The 21238-nt window shown below is 42.0% G+C and overlaps 1 protein-coding gene across 2 annotated transcripts in view; it reads left to right on the top strand.

Moving 5' to 3' along the window:
* The window catches only part of LOC136381357 (interferon-induced protein with tetratricopeptide repeats 1B-like), a 34406-nt gene extending 26345 nt beyond the window's left edge, over window positions 1-8061 (top strand). For both annotated transcript variants that reach the window (XM_066349982.1, XM_066349981.1), the window contains exon 2: window positions 6367-8061. In XM_066349982.1, coding sequence (XP_066206079.1) covers window positions 6367-7798 — 1432 coding nt within the window. In that variant the 3' untranslated portion in view covers window positions 7799-8061. The remainder of the gene's footprint in view (window positions 1-6366) is intronic.
* Window positions 8062-21238: the final 13177 nt, after the last annotated feature.

Here is a 21238-nt window from a genome sequence, read left to right as displayed (position 1 = left end):
ATAGCTTAGTAGCAACATAATTTCAGAAGACATTAATTGCTATTGCTTCTATGGATGCCCCCCGCCCCATACCTCTCATTATCAGAAGAAATAATTTTTGGGAAAGTTTATAAATCTCATGAGTGTCTCACTGAGAAAGTCCAGCAACTGCCTTCAGTCATAAAACAATTCTCTTAGCAAAACATCCTTTTCTTGCTGACTGCATTCCTATCCCAGGCCATGCAACAGGCCATTCCATAACACCTTATCTAAGATTCTATTGTCTGGTTAAACTTTATTTATTTACTATATTCATACACTAGCTAAGTTCTGGCTATATTCTTTCTAACATGATTAATAATAAGAAATTCTCCTACAAACTTAACCCTTTACGAGGGATATCATAGCCAGCCTCTTATGTTTATGAGCCCAGTTCAAGGGGCTTACAGGCTTTTCTGTGGAACTTACACCTTCTGTCTCATTTCCAAAGAAATTACTACAAATCTACAGGGAAAGTACGGTACTATTATCCCTGTGCCACAAATAATAGCACACACCCAGAAAAAGAGGGGATATAAGGCCAGATTAATTCAAAAGATTAAAGGGGGAAGTATCGTGTCTTTCCTTGCGGTGACTTTGTCAACCCGCAGCTGTTGGTCTTACTGCGGTGACTCTATCTTCTTTTGCTGTGACTTTGTCAACCAGCAGTTGTGGATCTTCTTCTGCTGTGACCTAGTTAGCCAGCATTAGTGGATCGGCTCCCGACAAGCCATGGTCCAAGTCCCAGAGATGGGCAAGCCTTTCTTCAGCCCTTTCTGTCCTGTCAGTCTTAAAATTCTAAAGGACTCACTCAAAAACACACTCATGTGCTTGGAAAATCATCAGCCTCTGAGTGTCAGACATATGACCTCATTAGCAGAAAAGGGCTCATTAGCAATTAAAACCTGATTTTTCGGCCCTGGCCGGTTGGCTCAGTGGTGGAGCGTTGGCCTGGCATGCGGGGGACCCGGATTCGATTCCCGGCCAGGGCACATAGGGGAAGCACCCATTTGCTTCTCCACCCCCACCCCCCTCCTTCCTCTCTGTCTCTCTCTTCCCCTCCTGCAGCAGAGGCTCCATTGGAGCAGGGATGGCCCGGGCGCTGGGGATGGCTCCTTGGCCTCTGCCCCAGGCGCTAAAGTGGCTCTGGTCGCGACAGAGCGACGCCCCGGAGGGGCAGAGCATCGCCCCCTGGTAGGCAGTGCATCGCCCCCTGGTGGGCGTGCCAGGTGGATCCCGGTCGGGCTGTCTGACTGTCTATCACCGTTTCCAGCTTCAGAAAAATACAAAAAAGAAAAAGAAAAAAGAAATGGATGTCTCCCAAGTTCTCCCAAGTTATCTGCTGTCTCCATCAAGATGGGTGGAGCAAGCCAAGCATCTCACAGTGCAGACCTTTATCCAAAGCTGTGCTGGTCAATCCTATAGCCACTATGTAGGTATTTAAATTAATTAAAGTAAAATCTAAAACTGAATTCCTTAGAGACCCTAGTTTCATTTCAAGTACTCAATAGTAACCAGTGGCTGGTGGCCACCACATTAGACAGCACAGATTTGGAACATGTCCATCACTGCTAAAAGTTCTTTCTGAACAAATTGGTGTTTCTCAGTCTCGGCATTATTGCCGTGTGGGGCGAGGTACTTCTTTGTTGTGAGGGGCTGTTCTGTGCATTATAGAATGATTAGCAGTAGCCCTAGCCACTGCACATTATATATCAGTACCATCCCTATCTCTACTTGTGACAATCAAAAATGCCTCCAGACATTGCCAAAGGCCCCCTGAGGGGCAAAAATTACCCCTTGTTGGAAATCACTCTTCTCTAGCAATGACCAGTGCGGCAGAGATCGGCCAAACCGCCGCCCCCGAGAGATGATACCCTAGACCCCAATACAGAGAGACTGGCTGAGCTGGAGGCTGAGAGGGTCAATGAAAGAACAGCATCTCTACATGTCATTCTGCTGCCACTTTAGGGTCCCACATAGCCGCAGCCTATGGCCAGCTGACGGGTAAGGAATCTGCTCTAGAATCAGGAGCTCAAGAATATTCAGTTAGAACCGGAATACTTGGGAGTCAGTCCAAAATGTATATCATGATGGGACAAAGATAAGCACCAAGCCCCCTGAGATGGTACAAAAACGACTGAAACTTTCAGAGCAGCGTAGTTCTTGGGCTAGGGATTTTCTCTGTGGATGATTGGCACGTGTTTTCAAACCTGAGTAAACTCAAAAGCAACCGTCAGACACTCTGTATAGAGGTCAAAACACTTTGACTTACATTCCTTTGTCATATTGTGTGGATTAATCAGGTGCACACAGGGACGCCAGGCACAGAGAAATAAATGTACTGATTCAGAGCCTCACAGAAAGATCGGTACAGACTAGGAATGAGTCCCTGACCACCCTCCCCGAAAGGGACCTAAGAGTCATCTGAGAAAGTACCTCTCAAACTTTAAAATGCCAACAAATCACCCAAACACCTTGTTAAAGGGTTTCATTTGATAGGCTCATGGGAGGGCCTGAGATTCTGCATTTCTAATAAACTTTAGTTGCTGTTGATGCTGCTGGTGTAGAGACCATACTCTGAGTAGCAAAAATCTAGCTCAGTGGTTTTAAGACATGATTGCACAATAAAATTACCTTGGGGCTTCTGGGGGTTTTTTTTGTTTTATTTTGTTTTGTTTATAATTCTAATGCCTGGGCCTCACTCCCAGAGACCAGGGTTGCAAACTACTATCGAAGGCTAACCTATCTATTTAACTGATAAGGCAACTAATAGAGTTTCAATTAAATCAAATTCACCTACCTAGCTTGTCAATCAAACAGAGAGCTGGTCCTTGAATCCCGATATTGAACTTTAGTTTAGTGCTTAAATATAGTTTCTGCAGGGAGGAACCCTGCCCCTTAGAAATTAAACTCTCTCTAAATTCTATTGCTCTTTTCTGCTTGTAAACACGCACAGAAAGACACACATTTACACACTCTGTTGGCTGTTTCCTCTCTTCTTGACGCTCCTCTGTCCTGTGTGATTCATGGTGTGTTTATGCCGAAGACACACCGGGCAGGATTCTGAACACCGCGTCTGCTGAGCCAGAGGCCTGCAGGTCAGGGCTGCCGCCACATTCAGTGATCATCTGAGTAGCACGTGTTTCCCTGAGCTACTGTCACTAAACAATGATTTTATGCATAAAAGCATCCAAAGCCATATTGCTGTGAGTGCAAACAGCCCTCCTAACCTTCATTTTAGTATTACTTGTATTTCCATCCCTTTCCTTCAAAGTTGGGTTAGTGCTGCTGCCTTGCAGAAAATACTTTCACTTGAAAACTCAATTAGCCTGCTAGCAGCTTTCCATCTGATACAGGACAAGCGGGAAGGAGAAGAAGCTATTTTTAAGATGATCTTCTTTTTCTGTTCTTCTTGATGAAAAGTTTCATGGTTACTGTGAAACTGTGCAAATTGTTATCACTGTGAAATTTGCTTTTCGTTAAATCAATTGTTCTCAAAGTGTGGTCTCCTAAGCAGGAGCATCCACATCACCTGGGGATCTGTTAGATGCAGACTCTCAGGCCTCACCCTAGACCTACTGACTCAAACTCAGTGAGGAGGGGGTAACATGATAGGTCTTCCAGGTGATCGTGATGCAAGCTCAAAGTTGAAGAGCCACTCACCACTCCACTAGATGTTAGAAAATAAGAGATCTCATCAGGGTTGTGATGTGTTTGTTTCAAAGAGTACCTATTCCTTTCTTTCCTGGTTTGGTTAAAACTGACAAAGTGCCTGACCAGGCGGTGGCGCAGTGGATAGAGCGTCGGACTGGGATGCCGAGGACCCAGGTTCGAGACCCCGAGGATGCCAGCTTGAGTGCGGGCTCATCTGGTTTGAGCAAAAGCTCACCAGCTTGGACCCAAGGTCGCTGGCTCAAGCAAGGGGTTACTCGGTCTGCTGAAGGCCCACGGTCAAGGCACATATGAGAAAGCAATCAATGAACAACTAAAGGTGTCTCAATGCGCAATGAAAAACTAATGATTGATGCTTCTCATCTCTCCCCGTTCCTGTCTGTCTGTCTCTGTCTATCCCTTTCTCTGACTCTGTCTCTGTAAAAACAAAACAAAACAAAAAAACAACTAACAAAGTGGAGGACATATTTTCTATTGCAAAGTGTTCTCACCTGCTAGAGACACCCCATCTGCCATTGCCGACAGTTACAGAGGAGGAGCCTCTCCTTCAGGATTCCCTCTCCTGTCCCACGAAGAGATCGCAAGTGACGGACAGCACATAGTTTACTACAAGAGTCTCCAAGTCTCTCTTTTGAATATGACAGAGTTAAAAATAATTTTGAGACATGAGAAAAAGCAAATGCTGGAAAGGATACACATAACTGGAACATTCATACATTGCTAATAGGAATATAAATTGATAAACCATTCTGGAAAATAGTTTGGCAGTTTCTTCTGTTGGTTAGAGCCTTGCCCCAATAAGTCAAGATTGTGGGTTCAATGCCCAGTCCTGGTACATAGAAGAATCAACCAAGCCTGGCCTGGAGGTGGCACAGTAGATAGAACATCAGACTGGGACTCAGAGGACCCGGGTTCAAAACCTCGAGGTCACCAGCTTGAGTGCAGGCTCATCCAGCTTGAGTGCAGAATCAATGGCGTGAGCATGAGATCATAAACATGACCCATGGTTGCTGGCTTGAGCCCAATGGTCGCTGGCTTGAAACCCAAGGTCGCTGGCTTGAGCAAGGAGTCACTCACTCTGCTGGAGCCCCCTGGTCAAGGCACATATGAGAAAGGAATCAACGAAAAACTAAGATGCCACAATGAAGAATTGATGCTTCTCATCTCTTTCCCTTCCTATCTGTCCCTATCTATCCCTCTCCCTGTCTCTCTCCCTCTGTCACACACACACACACACACACACACACACACACACACACACACACAATCAACCAAGAATTCCAATGAATGTATAAATCAATGGAACAACAAATCTCTCTTTCTTTCTCTGTAAAATCAATAAAATCTTCCAGAAAAAAAACAGGAAATTTTTATTTATTTATTCATTTTAGAGAGGAGAGGGAGAGACAGAGAGAGAGAGAGAGAGAGAGAGGAGAGACAGAGAGAGAGAAGGGAGGGAAGAGCTGGAAGCATCAACTCCCATATGTGCCTTGACCAGGCAAGCCCAGGGTTTCAAACCGGCAACCTCAGCATTTCCAGGTCGATGCTTTATCCACTGCACCACCACAGGTCAGGCCAACAGGAAATTCTTATATAGCACATAATATGCTCCAAATGCTTAACATATATGGCTAATAAATCCTTATCAAACCCAGTATCATATGTACTATTATTATCCCTATTTTACATATGGAACTCTGAAGCACAAAGAGGTTACTTGGATAAAAAAGTGCTGAAGCCAGAATATGGAGTCAAGCTAATTGCATTCCAACTCCATGCAGATCTTAGATATACAGTTGACCATCAAACAGCATGGAAGATAGGGATGCCAACTTCACCACCTAATCCCCCATCCCCATAAAAAAACTCATTATAACTTTATTTATTTATTTATTTTTGACAGAGAAAGAGAGAGAGAGGGACGGACAGATAGGAAGGGAGAGAGATGAGAAGCATCGATTCTTCATTGCAGCTCCTTAGTTGTTTATTAATTGCTTTCTCATATGAGACTTGATGGAGGAGGGGCTCCAGCAGAGAGAGTGACCCCTTGCTCAAGCCAGTGACCTTGGGCTCAAGCCAGTGACCTTGTGCTTCAAGCCAGTGACTTTTGGGCTCAAACCAGCAACCATGGGGTCATATCTATGATCCCACACTCAAGCCAGTGAGCCCACGCTCAAGCCGATGAGCCTGCACTCAAGCTGTCAACCTCAGGGTTTCGAACCTGGGTCCTCCGCACCCCAGCCTGATGCTCTGTCCACTGCGCCATCGCCTGGTCAGGCACTTTGTCAGTTTTAACCAAGCCAGGAAAGAAAGGAATAGGTACTCTTTGGAACACTATAACCTTAAACTCTACCGTCAGCCCCTCGCATTCGAGGATTCAACCCACCACAGATCAAACATGTGAAAATACTGTTTTCTATACACAGCTGGTTGAATCCCTGCATGTGAAACCCCTAATAAGAAGGGCTGACTATGTTTAATAAAACATATCCAGGTATAAGTGGATCCTGCCAGTTCACACCCATGTTGCTCAAGGGTCAACTGCAGACAAACTGAAAAAATTCCAGGCAGGTGTGTCCTTTTCAAGGCTAAGCTGTAAAGGTGAAGTGTTGTATCTGGCTTCTTTGCATTGGCTGCTCTTCTGCTAACAAAGTAAATCTGCTTTTGTTTTCACAGTAAGAATGCTGATGAAGATCAGATCAAAGACAGGCTGGAGCAGTTGAGATGTCACTTCACTTGGAAGTTGCCAATTAAAGAATCTGAACTGACTGATTTAGAAAGCAGGGTCTTTGATGAGATTGAGTTCCTAGACACAAAATTTAATGTGGGAATATACCACCTCCTGGCCTATGTGAGACACCTGAAAGGCCAGAATAAGGAAGCCCTGGAGAGCTTGAAAGAAGCTGAAGACTTACAGCAGCCAGAAAATCCCGGCCAATCAGACGTGAGAAGGCTGGTTACCTGGGGCAACTATGCCTGGCTGTATTACCACATGGGCAGACTGTCAGAAGCCCAGATCTACCTGGACAAGGTGGAGAACACTTGCAAGAAGTTTGCCAGTGTCTCCTGCTATTCAGTGGAGTGTCCAGAAATGGACTGCGAGGAAGGGTGGGCCTTACTGAAATGTGGAGGGAAGGGTTATGAACGAGCCAAAGCCTGCTTTGAAAAGGCTCTGGAAGCAGAGCCTGAAAACCCTGAATTCAACACCGGGTATGCAATTATTACCTTTCGTCTGGATAGAATTAACGAAACAACAGAGGGTCCTGGGACATTTAGTCTGGACCCCCTAAAACGGGCCGTCCGGCTAAATCCAGAAGATTCCTACATTAAGGCTCTCCTTGCCCTGAAGCTTCAGGATGTAGGACAAGAGGCTGAGGGAGAAAAGTACATTGAAGAGGCACTGAACAACGCATCTTCGCAGGCCTACGTCTTTCGATATGTGGCCGTGTTTTATAGAAAAAAGGGCTTTGTGGATAAATGTTTACAGCTCTTAAAAATGGCTTTGCAGGCAACACCTTCCTCTGCCTTCCTGCATCACCAGATAGGGATTTGCTACAAGTCACAAATGATTCAAATAAAGAAAGCTGCAAAGTGGCAGCCTAGAGGACGGGATAGAGAAAATGTCCAGAGGTTAGTTAGGTCAGCTATGCATGAATTTGAAAAGGCTCTGAAGATAAAGCCCACGTTTGAGATGGCGTATATCGACCTGGCTGAGATGTATGCAGAACTGGGCCAGTACAGCAAAGCTGACGACACTTTTCAGATACTATTGTCCAAGGGCGTTTCTGATGATTATCTACGGCACGAGGTTCATTACCGCTATGGCCGATTTCAAGAGTATCAAATGAAATCTGAAGACGATGCAATTATTCATTATTTAAAAACAATAAAAATAAAAATGTCATCATATCGAAGCAATCAAAGTATCGGTGCTTTGGAGAAATTGGTTTCAAAGAAACTTCGGCGGAATGCATCAGACATAGAAAGCTTGAGCATCCTTGGGCTCCTGCACAAACTGAAAGGAGAAATGAATCGGGCCCTGGAGTGCTACGAGCAGGCCCTGCGGCTGGCTGCGGCCTCGGAGAACTCGGCGGGACACAGTCTGTAGGTGCTGAAGTATGGACCACTGTCACATTGCATTTGACTATAGATTGACATGTATTAATCATCTTCTCTGCTTGCTGCCTTCAGAAACATGTAATTTTTGAACAATTGCTCAAACCTGATAAAATATTACTTGTATTCAGAACATAGTAAAACAGAATATATTATGTCTCTGTGTGTGAGATGAAGAGAGACATAAACCATTTCTCTGTGAATGTTATAGAGTAAAAATAACATTTGTTAAGCAGATTTGTAGCAAATAAAACAGTGCACTTACGTAAAGTAAAATGATTCATTCATTTTGTCAAAAAATAGTTTTCAGAGCTAGATACCAAGTATACTATGGTGACGTGAGAAAATTTTTTTCTTCTACCCATCTTAAGTTTCTTTATTGGGGCCCCACAAATTAGACTAAGGAAAAACAAATTAAGAGAAAAACAAACAAAAGCTTGTTAATGTATGTTATCTCACATACACCCGGGAGTACCCAGTGATGAGTAACTCGAAGAGGTGGTTAGAACTTGGGCTCTCATAGGATGTTAACGAAACAACAATACATTTTTAGAGAAATTATAAGACAAAGGAGAACTTTGAGTTTTTAGGGTAGGCAAAGTATAAGAAGGTAAATATATGGGGAAATCTAATAGACAATAGCTGCTAGTTAGTAAGGTTTGCTACATACATTCCTTTGGTAGTGACTCTGGGCTAATAAGTGCCTGGAGTTATTTCACGTGATTACCCTCTGTCTGGACAGAGCGGGAAGGGCAACCCCTTTCGGAAACTACACCCTGCTTTACAGGCAGAGAGGGAGATGGCAAAGCTGTTCTTCTCCCGCTTCCCCCCACACACCACCATCCATGAGTGAAGTGTCTCTATGAAATCGTTCATAAGCCAAAACAGCATAAAGCAAAGAAGCAATTACCTTAGGAGACATTACGCTAATGGAGTCAAGATGGAACACAGATGCTCACAGACACAGCTCGAAACCAGAGCAGCCTCACGCTGAGATGTTCAATGTACTTGCTGGGGACAGAGCTTCGCTGCTAACGGAGCGCACGGCCTATCTAAAGCTTCCATGCAAATGAACGATGGACACTATGATTTTTTGCCTTTTTTCATAAAAATGAAAAATCTCTTTGAAGCAGTCAATTAGCAAAAGAGGTACTAATGTACATCTTTCATAGAAGCAGAGTAGCATAAAGCGAATTTCAAAAAAGTAGGGATACCTGTATCTGCTTAGTTTTAATTGCCTTCAGCTCAAAACAGTCCTTATGCCAAGGTGAACAAAGCAGAGACTTTCTGCTTCCCTTCAGTGAACCAAGCAGAGATTTTCTCCAAACCTCACACAACTTACCATCTAGTGAAAGAGACAGATAGTGAAGCAAGTACAGTTATACACTGCTTAACAGTAAGGGATCGTTCTGAGAAACGCATTGTTGAGCATTTCATCACTGTGCAAACATCATAGTGCACTTACACAGACCTAGCTGGTATAGCCTACTACACACCATTGCTCCAAGGCCACACACCTGCACAGCATGATTCTGTAATGAATGCTGTAGCAACTGCAACACAATGGTAAGCATTCGTGTATCAAAACATATCTAAATATAGAAAAAGTACAGCAAAATACAGGTAAAAGATGAAAAACTGTATATTCATATAAGGCCATTACCATGAACGGAGCTTGCAGGACCAGAAGCTGCTCTGGGTGAGTCAGCGAGTGAGTGCTGAGTGAATGTAAAGGCCTCAGACGATAATGTACACTGCTGTCGACTGTACAAACATCATACACTTAGATACACTACTTGAAAATATATTTTTAAATAATAAATTAACAGACTTTTTAACTTTCTTGTAATAACACTTTAATTCATAAACACCATACAAAAATATTTTCTTTCTATCATCATTCAAGAAGCTTTTTCTATTTTTAATTTTCTTTTTTACTTTGAAAACTTTTTATTAGAAAGCTTATGACACAAGCACACGTTAGCCTAGGCCTCCACAGGGTCAGGATCATCAGTATCACTGTCTTCCTCCCCCACGTCTTGTGCCGTTAGAAGTTCTTCAGAGGCAACCGCACACATGTAGCTGTCCTCGCCTGTGATAACAATGCCTTCCTCTGAAACACCTCCCGAAAGACCTGCCTGAGGCTCTACTTGAGGAGGTGTGACTCTTTTCTGAAATGTGCTCCTGGTGGTTTGCTTGGCTTGTTTCATTTTTTCACCACCGATTTGCTTGTAAGTCCATAGTGTACCATGAACATTCTCTTCTATTAATAAAAACCTTTTAGGCCCTGGCCAGTTGGCTCAGCGGTAGAGTGTCAGCCTGGTGTGCAGGAGTCCCAGGTTCGATTCCCGGCCAGGGCACACAGGAGAGGCGACCATTTGCTTCTCCACCCCTCCCCCTCTCCTTCCTCTCTGTCTCTCTCTTCCCCTTCTGCAGCAAGGCTCCATTGGAGCAAAGATGGCCCGGGCACTGGGGATGGCTCCTCGGCCTCTGCCCCAGGCGCTAGAATGGCTCTGGACGCAACAGAGTGACGCCCCAGATGGGCAAAGCATCGCCCCCTCGTGGGCATGCCTGGTGGATCCTGGTCGGGCGCATGCGGGAGTCTGACTGCCTCCCCGTTTCCAGCTTCGGGAAAAAAAATAAAAATAAATAAAATAAAATAAAAACCTTTTAGTTTGGGGGATTTCATGTTTTCAGATTCTTTTGGGAGCTTGTTGAGTTCTGCAAAAGCTTCTACTAAACCATTCACTATGAATTTTCTTGGGGATTCTTCTTCTCTTTCTCCTCCCAGTTTTCCTTTCCTTCTTCTTTGGCTATGTGTTCCTGTTCCAGTTCCAACAGCTCCTCGCTAGTCAATCCTCTGGAACCATCTCTAGGAGCTCCTCCAAGTCTTTCTTATTCACACCCAGGTGCAAGTTGTTTGCCATCTCAACCTCAGTCTTCTTGATTTCTGAAAGCCCCTCATCCTTGACAAATGATTTGATGTAATGGATGAACTCATGAGGGTCTCCTTCAGATGTCAGGTGTACTCCTCAGTGACATCATACCAAGCCCAAGCGAAAATCTTGATGTGGTCATAGAAGTCGTAATCCTTCTAGAACTGCATCAGTGTCTTCCCCAGTTGCAACAACAGCCTGGGAAAAGCTCCTCTTGAGGTAGTAGGCTTTAAAAGCTGCCATAACTCCTTGGCTCATTGGTTGACTAATAGAAATGTTGTTTGGAGAGAGAAGCACCTCTTTGATATAGGGAAGATCACCAATGAAGGGGGATGTCTAAGAGCATTATCAAAAACAAGCAAAATCTTGAAATGCATGTTACTCTCCAAACAGTACTCCTCAATTTTGCTAGCAGAGCAATTCAGAAAGGCATCTTTGAATAGGAGTTGAGTCATCCATGACTTCTTATGGTTCCTGTAGCACACTGGGAAATGTGATGTTTGATGTCTTGGAAGCCCCTGGGGTCTCAATGTGTCAAATCACAAAGGGTTTCAGTATGTAGCCTGCAACATCACCCCCAAGCAAGACCGTTATCCTGCCTGAAAAGCCTTAAGAGCCAGCTAGCATTGACTTGGCATTGTCTTGACATCCCCAGCTTCTCTTCATCTGTATTCAACTTTTCCTTTCCTACTTGAAATCCATCTGCTATCTCTTACAGGTTGTGCTGTGAAAAATAATTCAAATAATTAGGCACATCTATAAGGGTGTTGTTTGTAGCAGTGATTTTCAATTGGGGTGGGGAGAAGGTAAGAAGGAAGAGAAGAATTTGCCCCTGAGGGCAGAAAGAAATTGCATCTGGCAACATCTAGACCGGTTTTTTTGATTTGTTACAACTACAGGATGCTGCTGCCATCTAGTGGGTATACACAGTGGTGCTGGGTAAACATCCTACAATGCCTGGGACAGCTTCGAACAACAAAGAATTGTCCAGTTCAAATGTCAAGAGGACGAAGGTTGAGAAACTCTGACTGACGTTCATCTGCTGGAAGTGTTATTGCCAACAAGTGTTTATTCTGAAACGCTACTTAAGTTTCAGTTTCCCAAGCAGATTTTAGGTCAGTTTCTGTGTTTCACTTTTATTTCCCCTTTTCTCTAATTGTTGTGTTTTACATGTAGATAAGAAATTCAAAAGACAATATACCACTGATTTTCCCAAGAATCCACTCAATTCAACAGTCTGTGATAAAAAGATTAATATTCAAATTCCATGTAGTCATTTCAGCATGTTCAACACCCACTCAGCTCTTTCTTTTCAGTGTTGAAAATGTACTTTCCTTTCAAATTTTTACAGATGGCTTTTGTCCTTCTGAATTTGAATTTCTGAATGTGTAAATAGATAATCAAGAGGTTTCTTTCTTTGATTCTTTTTTTTGAGTCAAATAAATATATAAATTCTTTTTTCTTGAAAGCAAATAAATATAGCAAATAAACCAAAACATATATGGGATAGAGAATAAAACCGCCTAATTTTTTTAAAGTTTATTTACTCCAGTTCTTGTTTTCTTTTCTAACTGTAAATACACACACACTTTGTTGTCTTCTTCTTTCTGCCTGTCTTGTATCACTCACGGGTACACTTACCTCAAGGAGGCGTGGGCAAGATTCTGAAATCCTAACCAACCAGCGCCAGAGCCCCACAGAACCAACACCACTGCCAGTTCACAGCAATGACAACAGAAACATGTTGTCTGCCTCTCTGCCTTTTATAATTACAACCCCAGCTGCTTTTCTCCCTAAGAATTCCAAACACACCTTGTTCCCAAAAAGGAGTTTCTAATTCATTTATTTCAGCACTTCCGTATAGCCTGAACATTTATCAGAATACATGGATAAGCTTGTCTTATTTACTCAGAAATTTTTATTTGTGCACCTGTGTGAGAATGACCCAGCCTCTTCACATAATGCCTGTCCGTTTTTGATGAATATGCACAAAAAGTCCCAATACAGGTAGTTCCCCTTGTCTATTTGAGAAGACACTGGTTTGGGAGATATCTCAGTGCTCTCCTGACTTCCTGCAAGTAATAAACTTCCTTTGCACATATACTGTCCTGGCTGAGATTCACTGCGTTAAGCTCACCAAGAGACAGACCCTTTAATTCAGTAACAACGTCACAGTGGAAGCTTTAGATTTGCTGAAATGAGAGGTGAACTGGGCAAGATGGAACGAGAAGAAATTTTTTAGATCTGACTGTATGTCCAATTAAGTGTTTCTGTGAGGAAAATATCTTGCAGCTATTTCTTGTCTGTTTATTATTTAAAAGGCAAAGTATAGGTAGCTTTTTTAAAAGAAAGCATTACTTTATTTTATGCCTGACCTGTGGTGGCCCAGTGGATGGAACACTGACCCGGAGTCATGAGGATGCTGGTGCGAAACCCTGGGCTTGCGCAGTCAAGTCACACAGGAGAAGCCACTACTATGAGTTGATGCTTCCGACTCCTCCTCCCTTTCTCTCTCTCTCTCTCTCCTCTCCCCTCTCTAAAAGTCAAATAAAATATAAAAAAAGAATACAAACTATTTTTAAAAACAAATAAAAGAAAGCATTGCTTTACCTTGATGTTGGGTAAACAAATGTTTTTTATTTTTATTTTTATTTTTTTGTATTTTTTTTTCTTTCTGAAGTTGGAAACGGGGAGGCAGTCAGACAGACTGCACCCAACTAGGATCCACCCGGCATGCCCACCAGGGGGCGATGCTCTGCCCATCTGGGGCGTCGCTCTGTTGCAACCAGAGCCATTCTAGCGCCTGAGGCAGAGGCCACAGAGCCATCCTCAGCACCCGGACCAACTTTGCTCCAATGGAGCCTCGGCTGCGGGAGGGGAAGAGAGAGACAGAGAGGAAGGAGAGGGGGAGGGGTGGAGAAGCAGATGGGCGCTTCTCCTGTGTGCCCTGGCCGGGAATCGAACCAGGGACTCCTGCACGCCAGGCCGACGCTCTACCACTGAGCCAACCGGCCAGGGCCAACAAATGTTTTTTAAGTTTGCTCGCTTGTATTAGAGCAGCGGCCATGTGTGTGTAGCTGGTGCTTGTCCTCAGGGCTGCAGATTGCAAATTGCAGATTGCCTTCCTGCTTGGGAGGGGCAATTTTTGCTGTTGTTTGCTGGAGAAGGGGGAAAAACTAAACCAAGCAATGGACTTGGATACAACGAAAAACTAAATCTAGCAGTGAACACTGGTTCAAAGAAAAACCAAATCTAGCAATGGACCCTGATACAATGAAAAATTAAATCTAAGGAGTAAAAGCCTTCACCATTACCTGGGTAAGAATTTGTACTTGCTGTTAATGTGAGCGATATGATTTGAGTTACTTCTATACTCCCAGGTAGCTTGTCTTTTTTTAAGGGTTCATAACTTTTTTAACAATATGATGGCATACTTGGCCACCAGAAATCAAATTGTATATTAAACTCAAGATGCTTTGTATGGTGCAGTTCAAAAATGAAGCACATAATTTGGTTAAAGAAAGATGTTTTGTAATGTGAGTGTGGAAATTCTTCATGAACCGAAAATGGACACAATTCAAAAATGAAGCAATGAGGTTAATTTTAAAGCAATCCAAAAAATACACATGAGCAAAGCTAACTCAGAAAACTTGAAACTAATTTTAGCCATGAACCCTGATATAACAAAAATTAAATCTAGCAAGGACCTGGATACAACAAAAATAACTAATTTTAGCAATGGACCGTGATACAACGAAAACTTAAATTTAGCAATGGACCCTGATACAACAAAAAATTAAATCTAGCAAAGGATCCTGACACAATGAAAAGCTAAATCTAGCAATGGACCCTGATAATACAAAAAAAAAAAAAAACAATTTTAGCAATGGACCTGATACAACGATAACTAAATCTAGCAATAGACCTTGATACAACGAAGAAGTAAATCTAGCAATGGACTCTGATACAACGAAAATACTAATATTAGCAATGGACCCTGGTATAAAAAAAACAAACAACTAAATCTTGCAATGGAACCTGATACAACAAAAAACAAATCTAGCAATGGACCTTGATACAATGAAAAATTTAATCTAGCAACTGACCCTGATACAATAAAAGACTAACTCTAAAAATGGACCCTGATACAACAAAAAACAAATCTAGCAATGGTCCCTAATATAACAAAAAAACTAATTTTAGCAATGGACCCTGATACAATGAAAAAACTAATTTTAGCAATGGACCCTAATACAACGAAAAATTGAATTTTAACAATGGACCGGGATACAACAAAAAACTAAATCTAACAATGGACCACGATACAATGAAGAAAATCTAGCAGTGGACCCTGATACAACAATGAGAAGTAATCAATAAATAACTAAGGTGCTGCAACTATGAGTTGATGCTTTCCATCTCTCTCCCTTCCTGTCTGTCTGTCACTCTCTCTCTCTCTCACTAAAAACAAAACAAAACACACACACACACACACACAAAAAAAAGTGAAATAGTTACCCAAGGAAGAGGGTTGGGGGGAAGGGAGTAAAGAGGGAAAATTTATGGTGACAGAAAATAATTTGGCTTTGAGTGATGGGTACACAACATAATCAATAGTTCAAATAAATGCTATAGAGATGTTCACCTGAAAACTTTGTACTCTTAATTGATCAGTATCACCCCATTAAATTTAATTCCAAATTTAAAAAAAACTGTTATTGTAGTTTGTTTATTTTATATCTTTTATATTTATATTAGTGATTTTATTGTTTTTTTAGTTGTCTTATTATTTATTATAAATTTTAAATTCAGTTGGTTTATTTATGTAATATATATTTTATATTTATATATTTTATTTTATCATGTCCTTTTATACTTTATAATATGCTTTCTTTTGTAATTTCTTATTGTTTTGATAATAAATCTTTGAATCATTTTTCATATTTTACATTTATATATTTATTTTCTTGTGTTTTTTTATACATTATCATATGCTTTTGATTTGTATTTTTTCTTACTAATCATATCATAAATGATCATTTTGGTATTTTCATTTGGCATATTTTAATTTTCTCTTTGGCTTAACCATGTTCCTTTACATTTTATCATATGATTGCCCTTTGTAGTTTGTCCTATTCATCTCAAAGATTTTTTGAATGCTTTTATTTTAATGTATTTTTTATGGTATTCCTTTATATTTTTTTTAATTTTTTTTATTCATTTTTTTTTAGAGAGGAGAGGGAGAGACAGAGAGAGAGAAGGGGGGAGGAGCTGGAAACATCAACTCCCATATGTGCCTTGACCAGGCAAGCCCAGGGTTTCAAACCGGCAACCTCAGCATTGCCAGGTTGATGCTTTATCTACTGCGCCACCACAGGTCAGGCATTCCTTTATATTTTATCTTTTGCTTTCTCTCTCTCTCTTTTTTTTTAAGTGAGAGGCAGGTTGGCATAGATAGATCCCTACCAGGTGATGCTCTGCCTGGCTAGGCTGCAGCTTTGTTCCTGGGCAACCAAGTTATTTTAGCACCTGACCTGGAGGCCATGGAGCTATTTCAGCATCCTGGGTCAACTTGCTCCAAACAAGCCATGGCTGCAGAGGGGGAGGAGAAGAGAGAGAAAGACAGAGAAAAGCAAGAGGAGGAGGGTAGGCGATGTAGATAGGCACTTATCCTGTGTGCACTGACCGAGAATCAAACCAGGACACCCATACACCTAGTCCTCACTCACCACTGAGCCAATCAGCCAGAACTTCTGTGGTGTTTCTTTTTACTCTAACTCAGGGGTCAGGGACCTTTTTGGCTGAAAGAGCCATGAACACCACATATTTTAAAATATAATTTTGTGAGAGCCATACAACGACCCAGGTACGTCAGGCATTATCCAATAAAAATTTGGTGTTGTCCTGGAGGACAGCTGTGATTGGCTCCAGCCACCCGCAACCATGAACATGAGCGGTAGAAATGAATGGATTGTAATACATGAGAATGTTTTATATTTTTAATGTCATTATTTTTTTATTAAAGATTTGTCTGCGAGCCAGATGCAGCCATCAAAAGAGCCATATCTGGCTTGTGAGCCATAGGTTCCCAACCCCTGCTCTAACTTATGTTCTCTCTTTGTCATTTGTTTCATCATGCATCTTCATCAAGAATGTTCATTTCAGACCAGAAGATGGCGACGGAGTAGGCAAACATTCCAACTGCCACCTCCCAGGACCAAAATGGATTACAACTTAATTTAAGAACAATCACCTTGAAAAATCAACTTAGGACTAAATGAAGAGAAGTTTATAACCAAGAATCACAGAAGAAGCCACAACAAAACTGGTAGGAAGGGTGGGGACTTGAAAAGGGCTGCCCCTCTCCCAGGAGTGAGCAGCAGTGGAGGGTCCACAAGGACCCTTACTGTGGGGAGAGTGGCATGGTGGGGGAGAGCTGAGAGGACTGGAGTTGTGTGAGGAGAGTTTAACTTGGAGGCCCAGGCAGAGACACTGTGGGGGATGGCCACCCCTGTGCTGAGTCATTCCCCAATACTAAAGTGGCCATTTTTCTGGGAGAAGCAACACATTTTGGCAACAACAGCAAAGGGAAGCACCCACCAAAGTCTCTCCTGCTCCAGTCAGGGCAAAGTGTCACTCAGAAGCAGGGGGCACGTCAGGGACACAGATTTGGGGTGCTGAGGCCTGAGCTACACCTCCCTTGCCCCGCACTGCTGAGTACTCATCAGAGGGCCAGCAGGCCAGTGGGCAGACCACACCTCTGGATCCCAGAGGCCATACCCACTGGACTCCTGTGGCCACACCCTACTGAGGTCTGAAAAAAAAAGTCTGGATAGAATGACACCTGAGGCCAAGGGGCAAGCCACACCCACTACCCTTCTTAATCCCTGAATTACCATGCTGAGCTTAACAAGCAGCCAACAGTAAGAGGCGGCAGAAAGTGGGATGCAGGGGAACTTGAACATTTAAGTGGACTTTCCCCAGGCCAATAGTAGATAAAAGCCAGCCTAAGAGTGCAGCTGATATTTACAATGGCACCTGGGCCCAGCAGAGGCAACCACAAACTCTGGATTGCTTGTGGCTCCAAGAAGGTTGCTAAGGGACAGTCATAGGCAGTGACACCCACTGGTCTGCACCAGATTTCTGCCAGGGAGATCCAAGGCTGGCACATCCAGCATCCAGATGCAGAGAGCATCAATTCAGGCCATAAGAATCTTTGTTAGAGTGGTATCTAAAAGAAAAGCTTCTCACACCTGGCCCACCTAAGTTACAGAAAATGCCAACACAAACAGCAAAAAGAACAGTAGCTGCAGACAGTGCTCACAGTGGATTACAAACAACAGCTGATGCCAATCCAAGAAGATCTAGAAACAACACAACTGGAAGATGGAGGCAGACAACACCAAGCCTAAACTCAGCTAGCTACACAAACAGTACACCCAAAGGATGAGTCTATACACAGACAAAATGAGAAGACACAAAAATGCAATCCAAATGAATCAACAAGAGAAATCACCAGAAAAAGAACCAAATAAGATGAAAGTAACCAAACTATCATATGCAGAATTTAAAACAATGATTTTTAGGATGCTCAAGAATCTTAGAACAACAATGGATGGACATAATGACCAAGTAAATAAAGAGATAGCAAGCATCAAAAAGGACATTGAGATCATAAAAAAGAATCAGTCAGAAGTGACAAATACAGTATCAGAAATGAAGACTGCACTAGAAGGAATTAACAGCAGGCTGGATGAAGCAGAGGATCAAATGAGCAAATCAGAGGACAAGATAAATAAAAACACAGAAACAGCAGCAAAAAAAAGGGGGGGCTCAAAAAGTAGAAGGAAACTGTAAGAGAACTCTGTGACAATGTGAAGAGAAATAACATCTACATCATAGGGTTCCTGAAGGAGAATAGAAAGAACAAGGGATAGAGATCTGTTTGAACAAATCATAGCTGAAAACTTTCCTAAATTGATGAAGGAAAAAGTCACAGAATTTCAAGAAGCACAGAGAGTCCCAGCAAAGAGAAACCCAATGAGGCCTACATCAAGACACATCATAATTAAAATACCAAAGTTTAAAAATAAAGAAAAAATACTAAAAGCAGCAAAAGAAAAGAAGTCAATTACCTATAGAGGAGCCCCTGCAAGTATAACATCCGACTTTTCAACAGAAACACTTGAGGCCAGAAGGGAATGACAAGAAATATTCAAAGTAATGCAAAACAAGAGCCTACAACCAAGTCTTCTTATCCAGCAAGGTTATCATTTAAAATTGAATGAGAAATAAAATGTTTCCCAGACAAAAAAAAAAAACCTCAAGGAATTCATTACAACCAAACCAGTACTGCAGGAAATGTTAAGGGACTTGCTGTAGAAAGAGCAAAAAAAGAAAAGAAATCAAGAAAAAGAGGATTATAGATTTAAAGAATAAAATGTCAATAAACAACTACATATCAACTATAACCTTAATTGTAAATGGATTAAATGCTCCAATCAAAAGACATAGGGTAGCTGCTTGGATAAGAAAACAGAACCCAGTCTGACCGGGCAGTGGCACAGTGGATAGAGCATCAGACTGGAATGCGGGAAGACCCAGGTTCGAGACCCTGAGGTCACCAGCTTGAGCGAGGGCTCATCTTGTTTGAGCAAAAGCTCACCAGCTTGAGCCCAAGGTCACTGGCTCGAGCAAGGGGTTACTCGGTCTGCTGAAGGCCCATGGTCAAGGCACGTATGAGAAAGCAATCAATGAACAATTAAAGTGTTGCAATGCACAACGAAAAACTGATTGATGCTTCTCATCTCTTTGTTCCTGTCCATTTGTCCCTGTCTATCCCTCTCTCTGACTGCTCTCTCTGTCTCTGTAAAAAAAAAAGAAAGAAAGAAAGAAAGGAAGAAAACAGGACCCATACATATGCTATCTACAAGAGATTCACCTCAGAATAAAAGATACACATAGACTGAGAGTAAAGGGATGAAAAAAATATCTCACTCAAATAGAAAGAAAAAAAAAAGCTGGAGTAGGCCCTGACCGGTTGGCTCAGCGGTAGAGCATCGGCCTGGCGTGCGGGGGACCCGGGTTCGATTCCCAGCCAGGGCACATAGGAGAAGCGCCCATTTGCTTCTCCACCCCGCCCCCCTCCTTCCTCTCTGTCTCTCTCTTCCGCTCCTGCAGCTGAGGCTCCATTGGAGCAAAGATGGCCTGGGCGCTGGGGATGACTCCTTGGCCTCTGCCCCAGGCGCTAGAGTGGCTCTGGTCGCGGCAGAGCGACGCCCCAGAGGGGCAGAACATCGCCCCCTGGTGGGCAGAGTGTCGCCCCTGGTGGGTGTGCTGGGTGGATCCCGGTCGGGCACATGCGGGAGTCTGTCTGACTGTCTCTCCCCGTTTCCAGCTTCAGAAAAATACAAAAAAAAGACTAAGAAAAAAAAAAAAAAAAGCTGGGGTAGCAGCTATAATTAATACTAATATGTGACAAAATAAATTTTAAACAAAGTAAGAGATAAAGAAGGTCATTACATAATAATAAAAGGAGCATTACAACAGGAAGATATAACTATTATAAATATATATATGCCTAGTATAGGAGCACCTAAATATATAAAACAAATTTTAATGAACAAAAAGGGCAAGATCAACAGCAATACTATAATAGTAGGGGATTTTAATACCCCACTAGCATCAATGGATAGATCATCCAGACAGAAAATTAACAAAGAAACAGGGGCCTTAAAAGACACACTAGATAAACTAGATTTAATAGATATCTTCAGAACCTTTTGCCCCAAAGCAGCAGAATATACATTCTTTTCAAGTGCTCACGGTACATTCTCTAGGATAGACCACATGTTAGGACAAAAAACAAAGTTTAAGAATATTGAAATCGTATCAAGCACCTTCTCTGATCACAACGGTATGAAACTAAAAATCAACTACAATAGAAAAACTGAAAAACATTCAAACACTTGGAGACTAAATAGCATGCTATTAAATAATGAACTGGTTAACAATGAGATCAAGGAAGAAATAAAAAACATCCTTGAAAGAAATGAAAATGAACATACAACAACTCAAAATTTATGAGACACAGCTAAAGCAGTTCTGAGAGGGAAGTTCATAGCATTACAAACATACCTTAAGAAGCAAGTAAAAGCTCAAATTAACAACTTAACCCTGCACCTAAAAGAACTAGAAAAAGAACTGCAAGTAAAGCTAGAGGAAGTGGAAGGAAGGAAATAATAAAGACCTGAGCAGAAATAAATGACATAGAGGCAAAATATATATATATATATATACAGAAGATCAATGAAACCTAGAGCTGGTTCTTTGAAAAGGTAAACAAAATTGATGACCCTTTAACCAGACTCAAAAAAAAGAAAAAAAGAGAGAGAGAGAGAGAGAAAGTGGGCTCAAATAAATAAAATTAAAAATGAGAGTGGAGAAGTAACAACTGACACAACAGAAATTCAAACAATTTTAAGAAAATATTATGA

The sequence above is a fragment of the Saccopteryx leptura genome, chromosome 9 (assembly GCF_036850995.1).
Source record: "Saccopteryx leptura isolate mSacLep1 chromosome 9, mSacLep1_pri_phased_curated, whole genome shotgun sequence".
Classification (NCBI taxonomy): domain Eukaryota; kingdom Metazoa; phylum Chordata; class Mammalia; order Chiroptera; family Emballonuridae; genus Saccopteryx; species Saccopteryx leptura.
The sequence above is the reverse complement of the archived record's forward strand: the minus strand, read 5'-3'. Positions and strand labels throughout refer to the sequence as shown.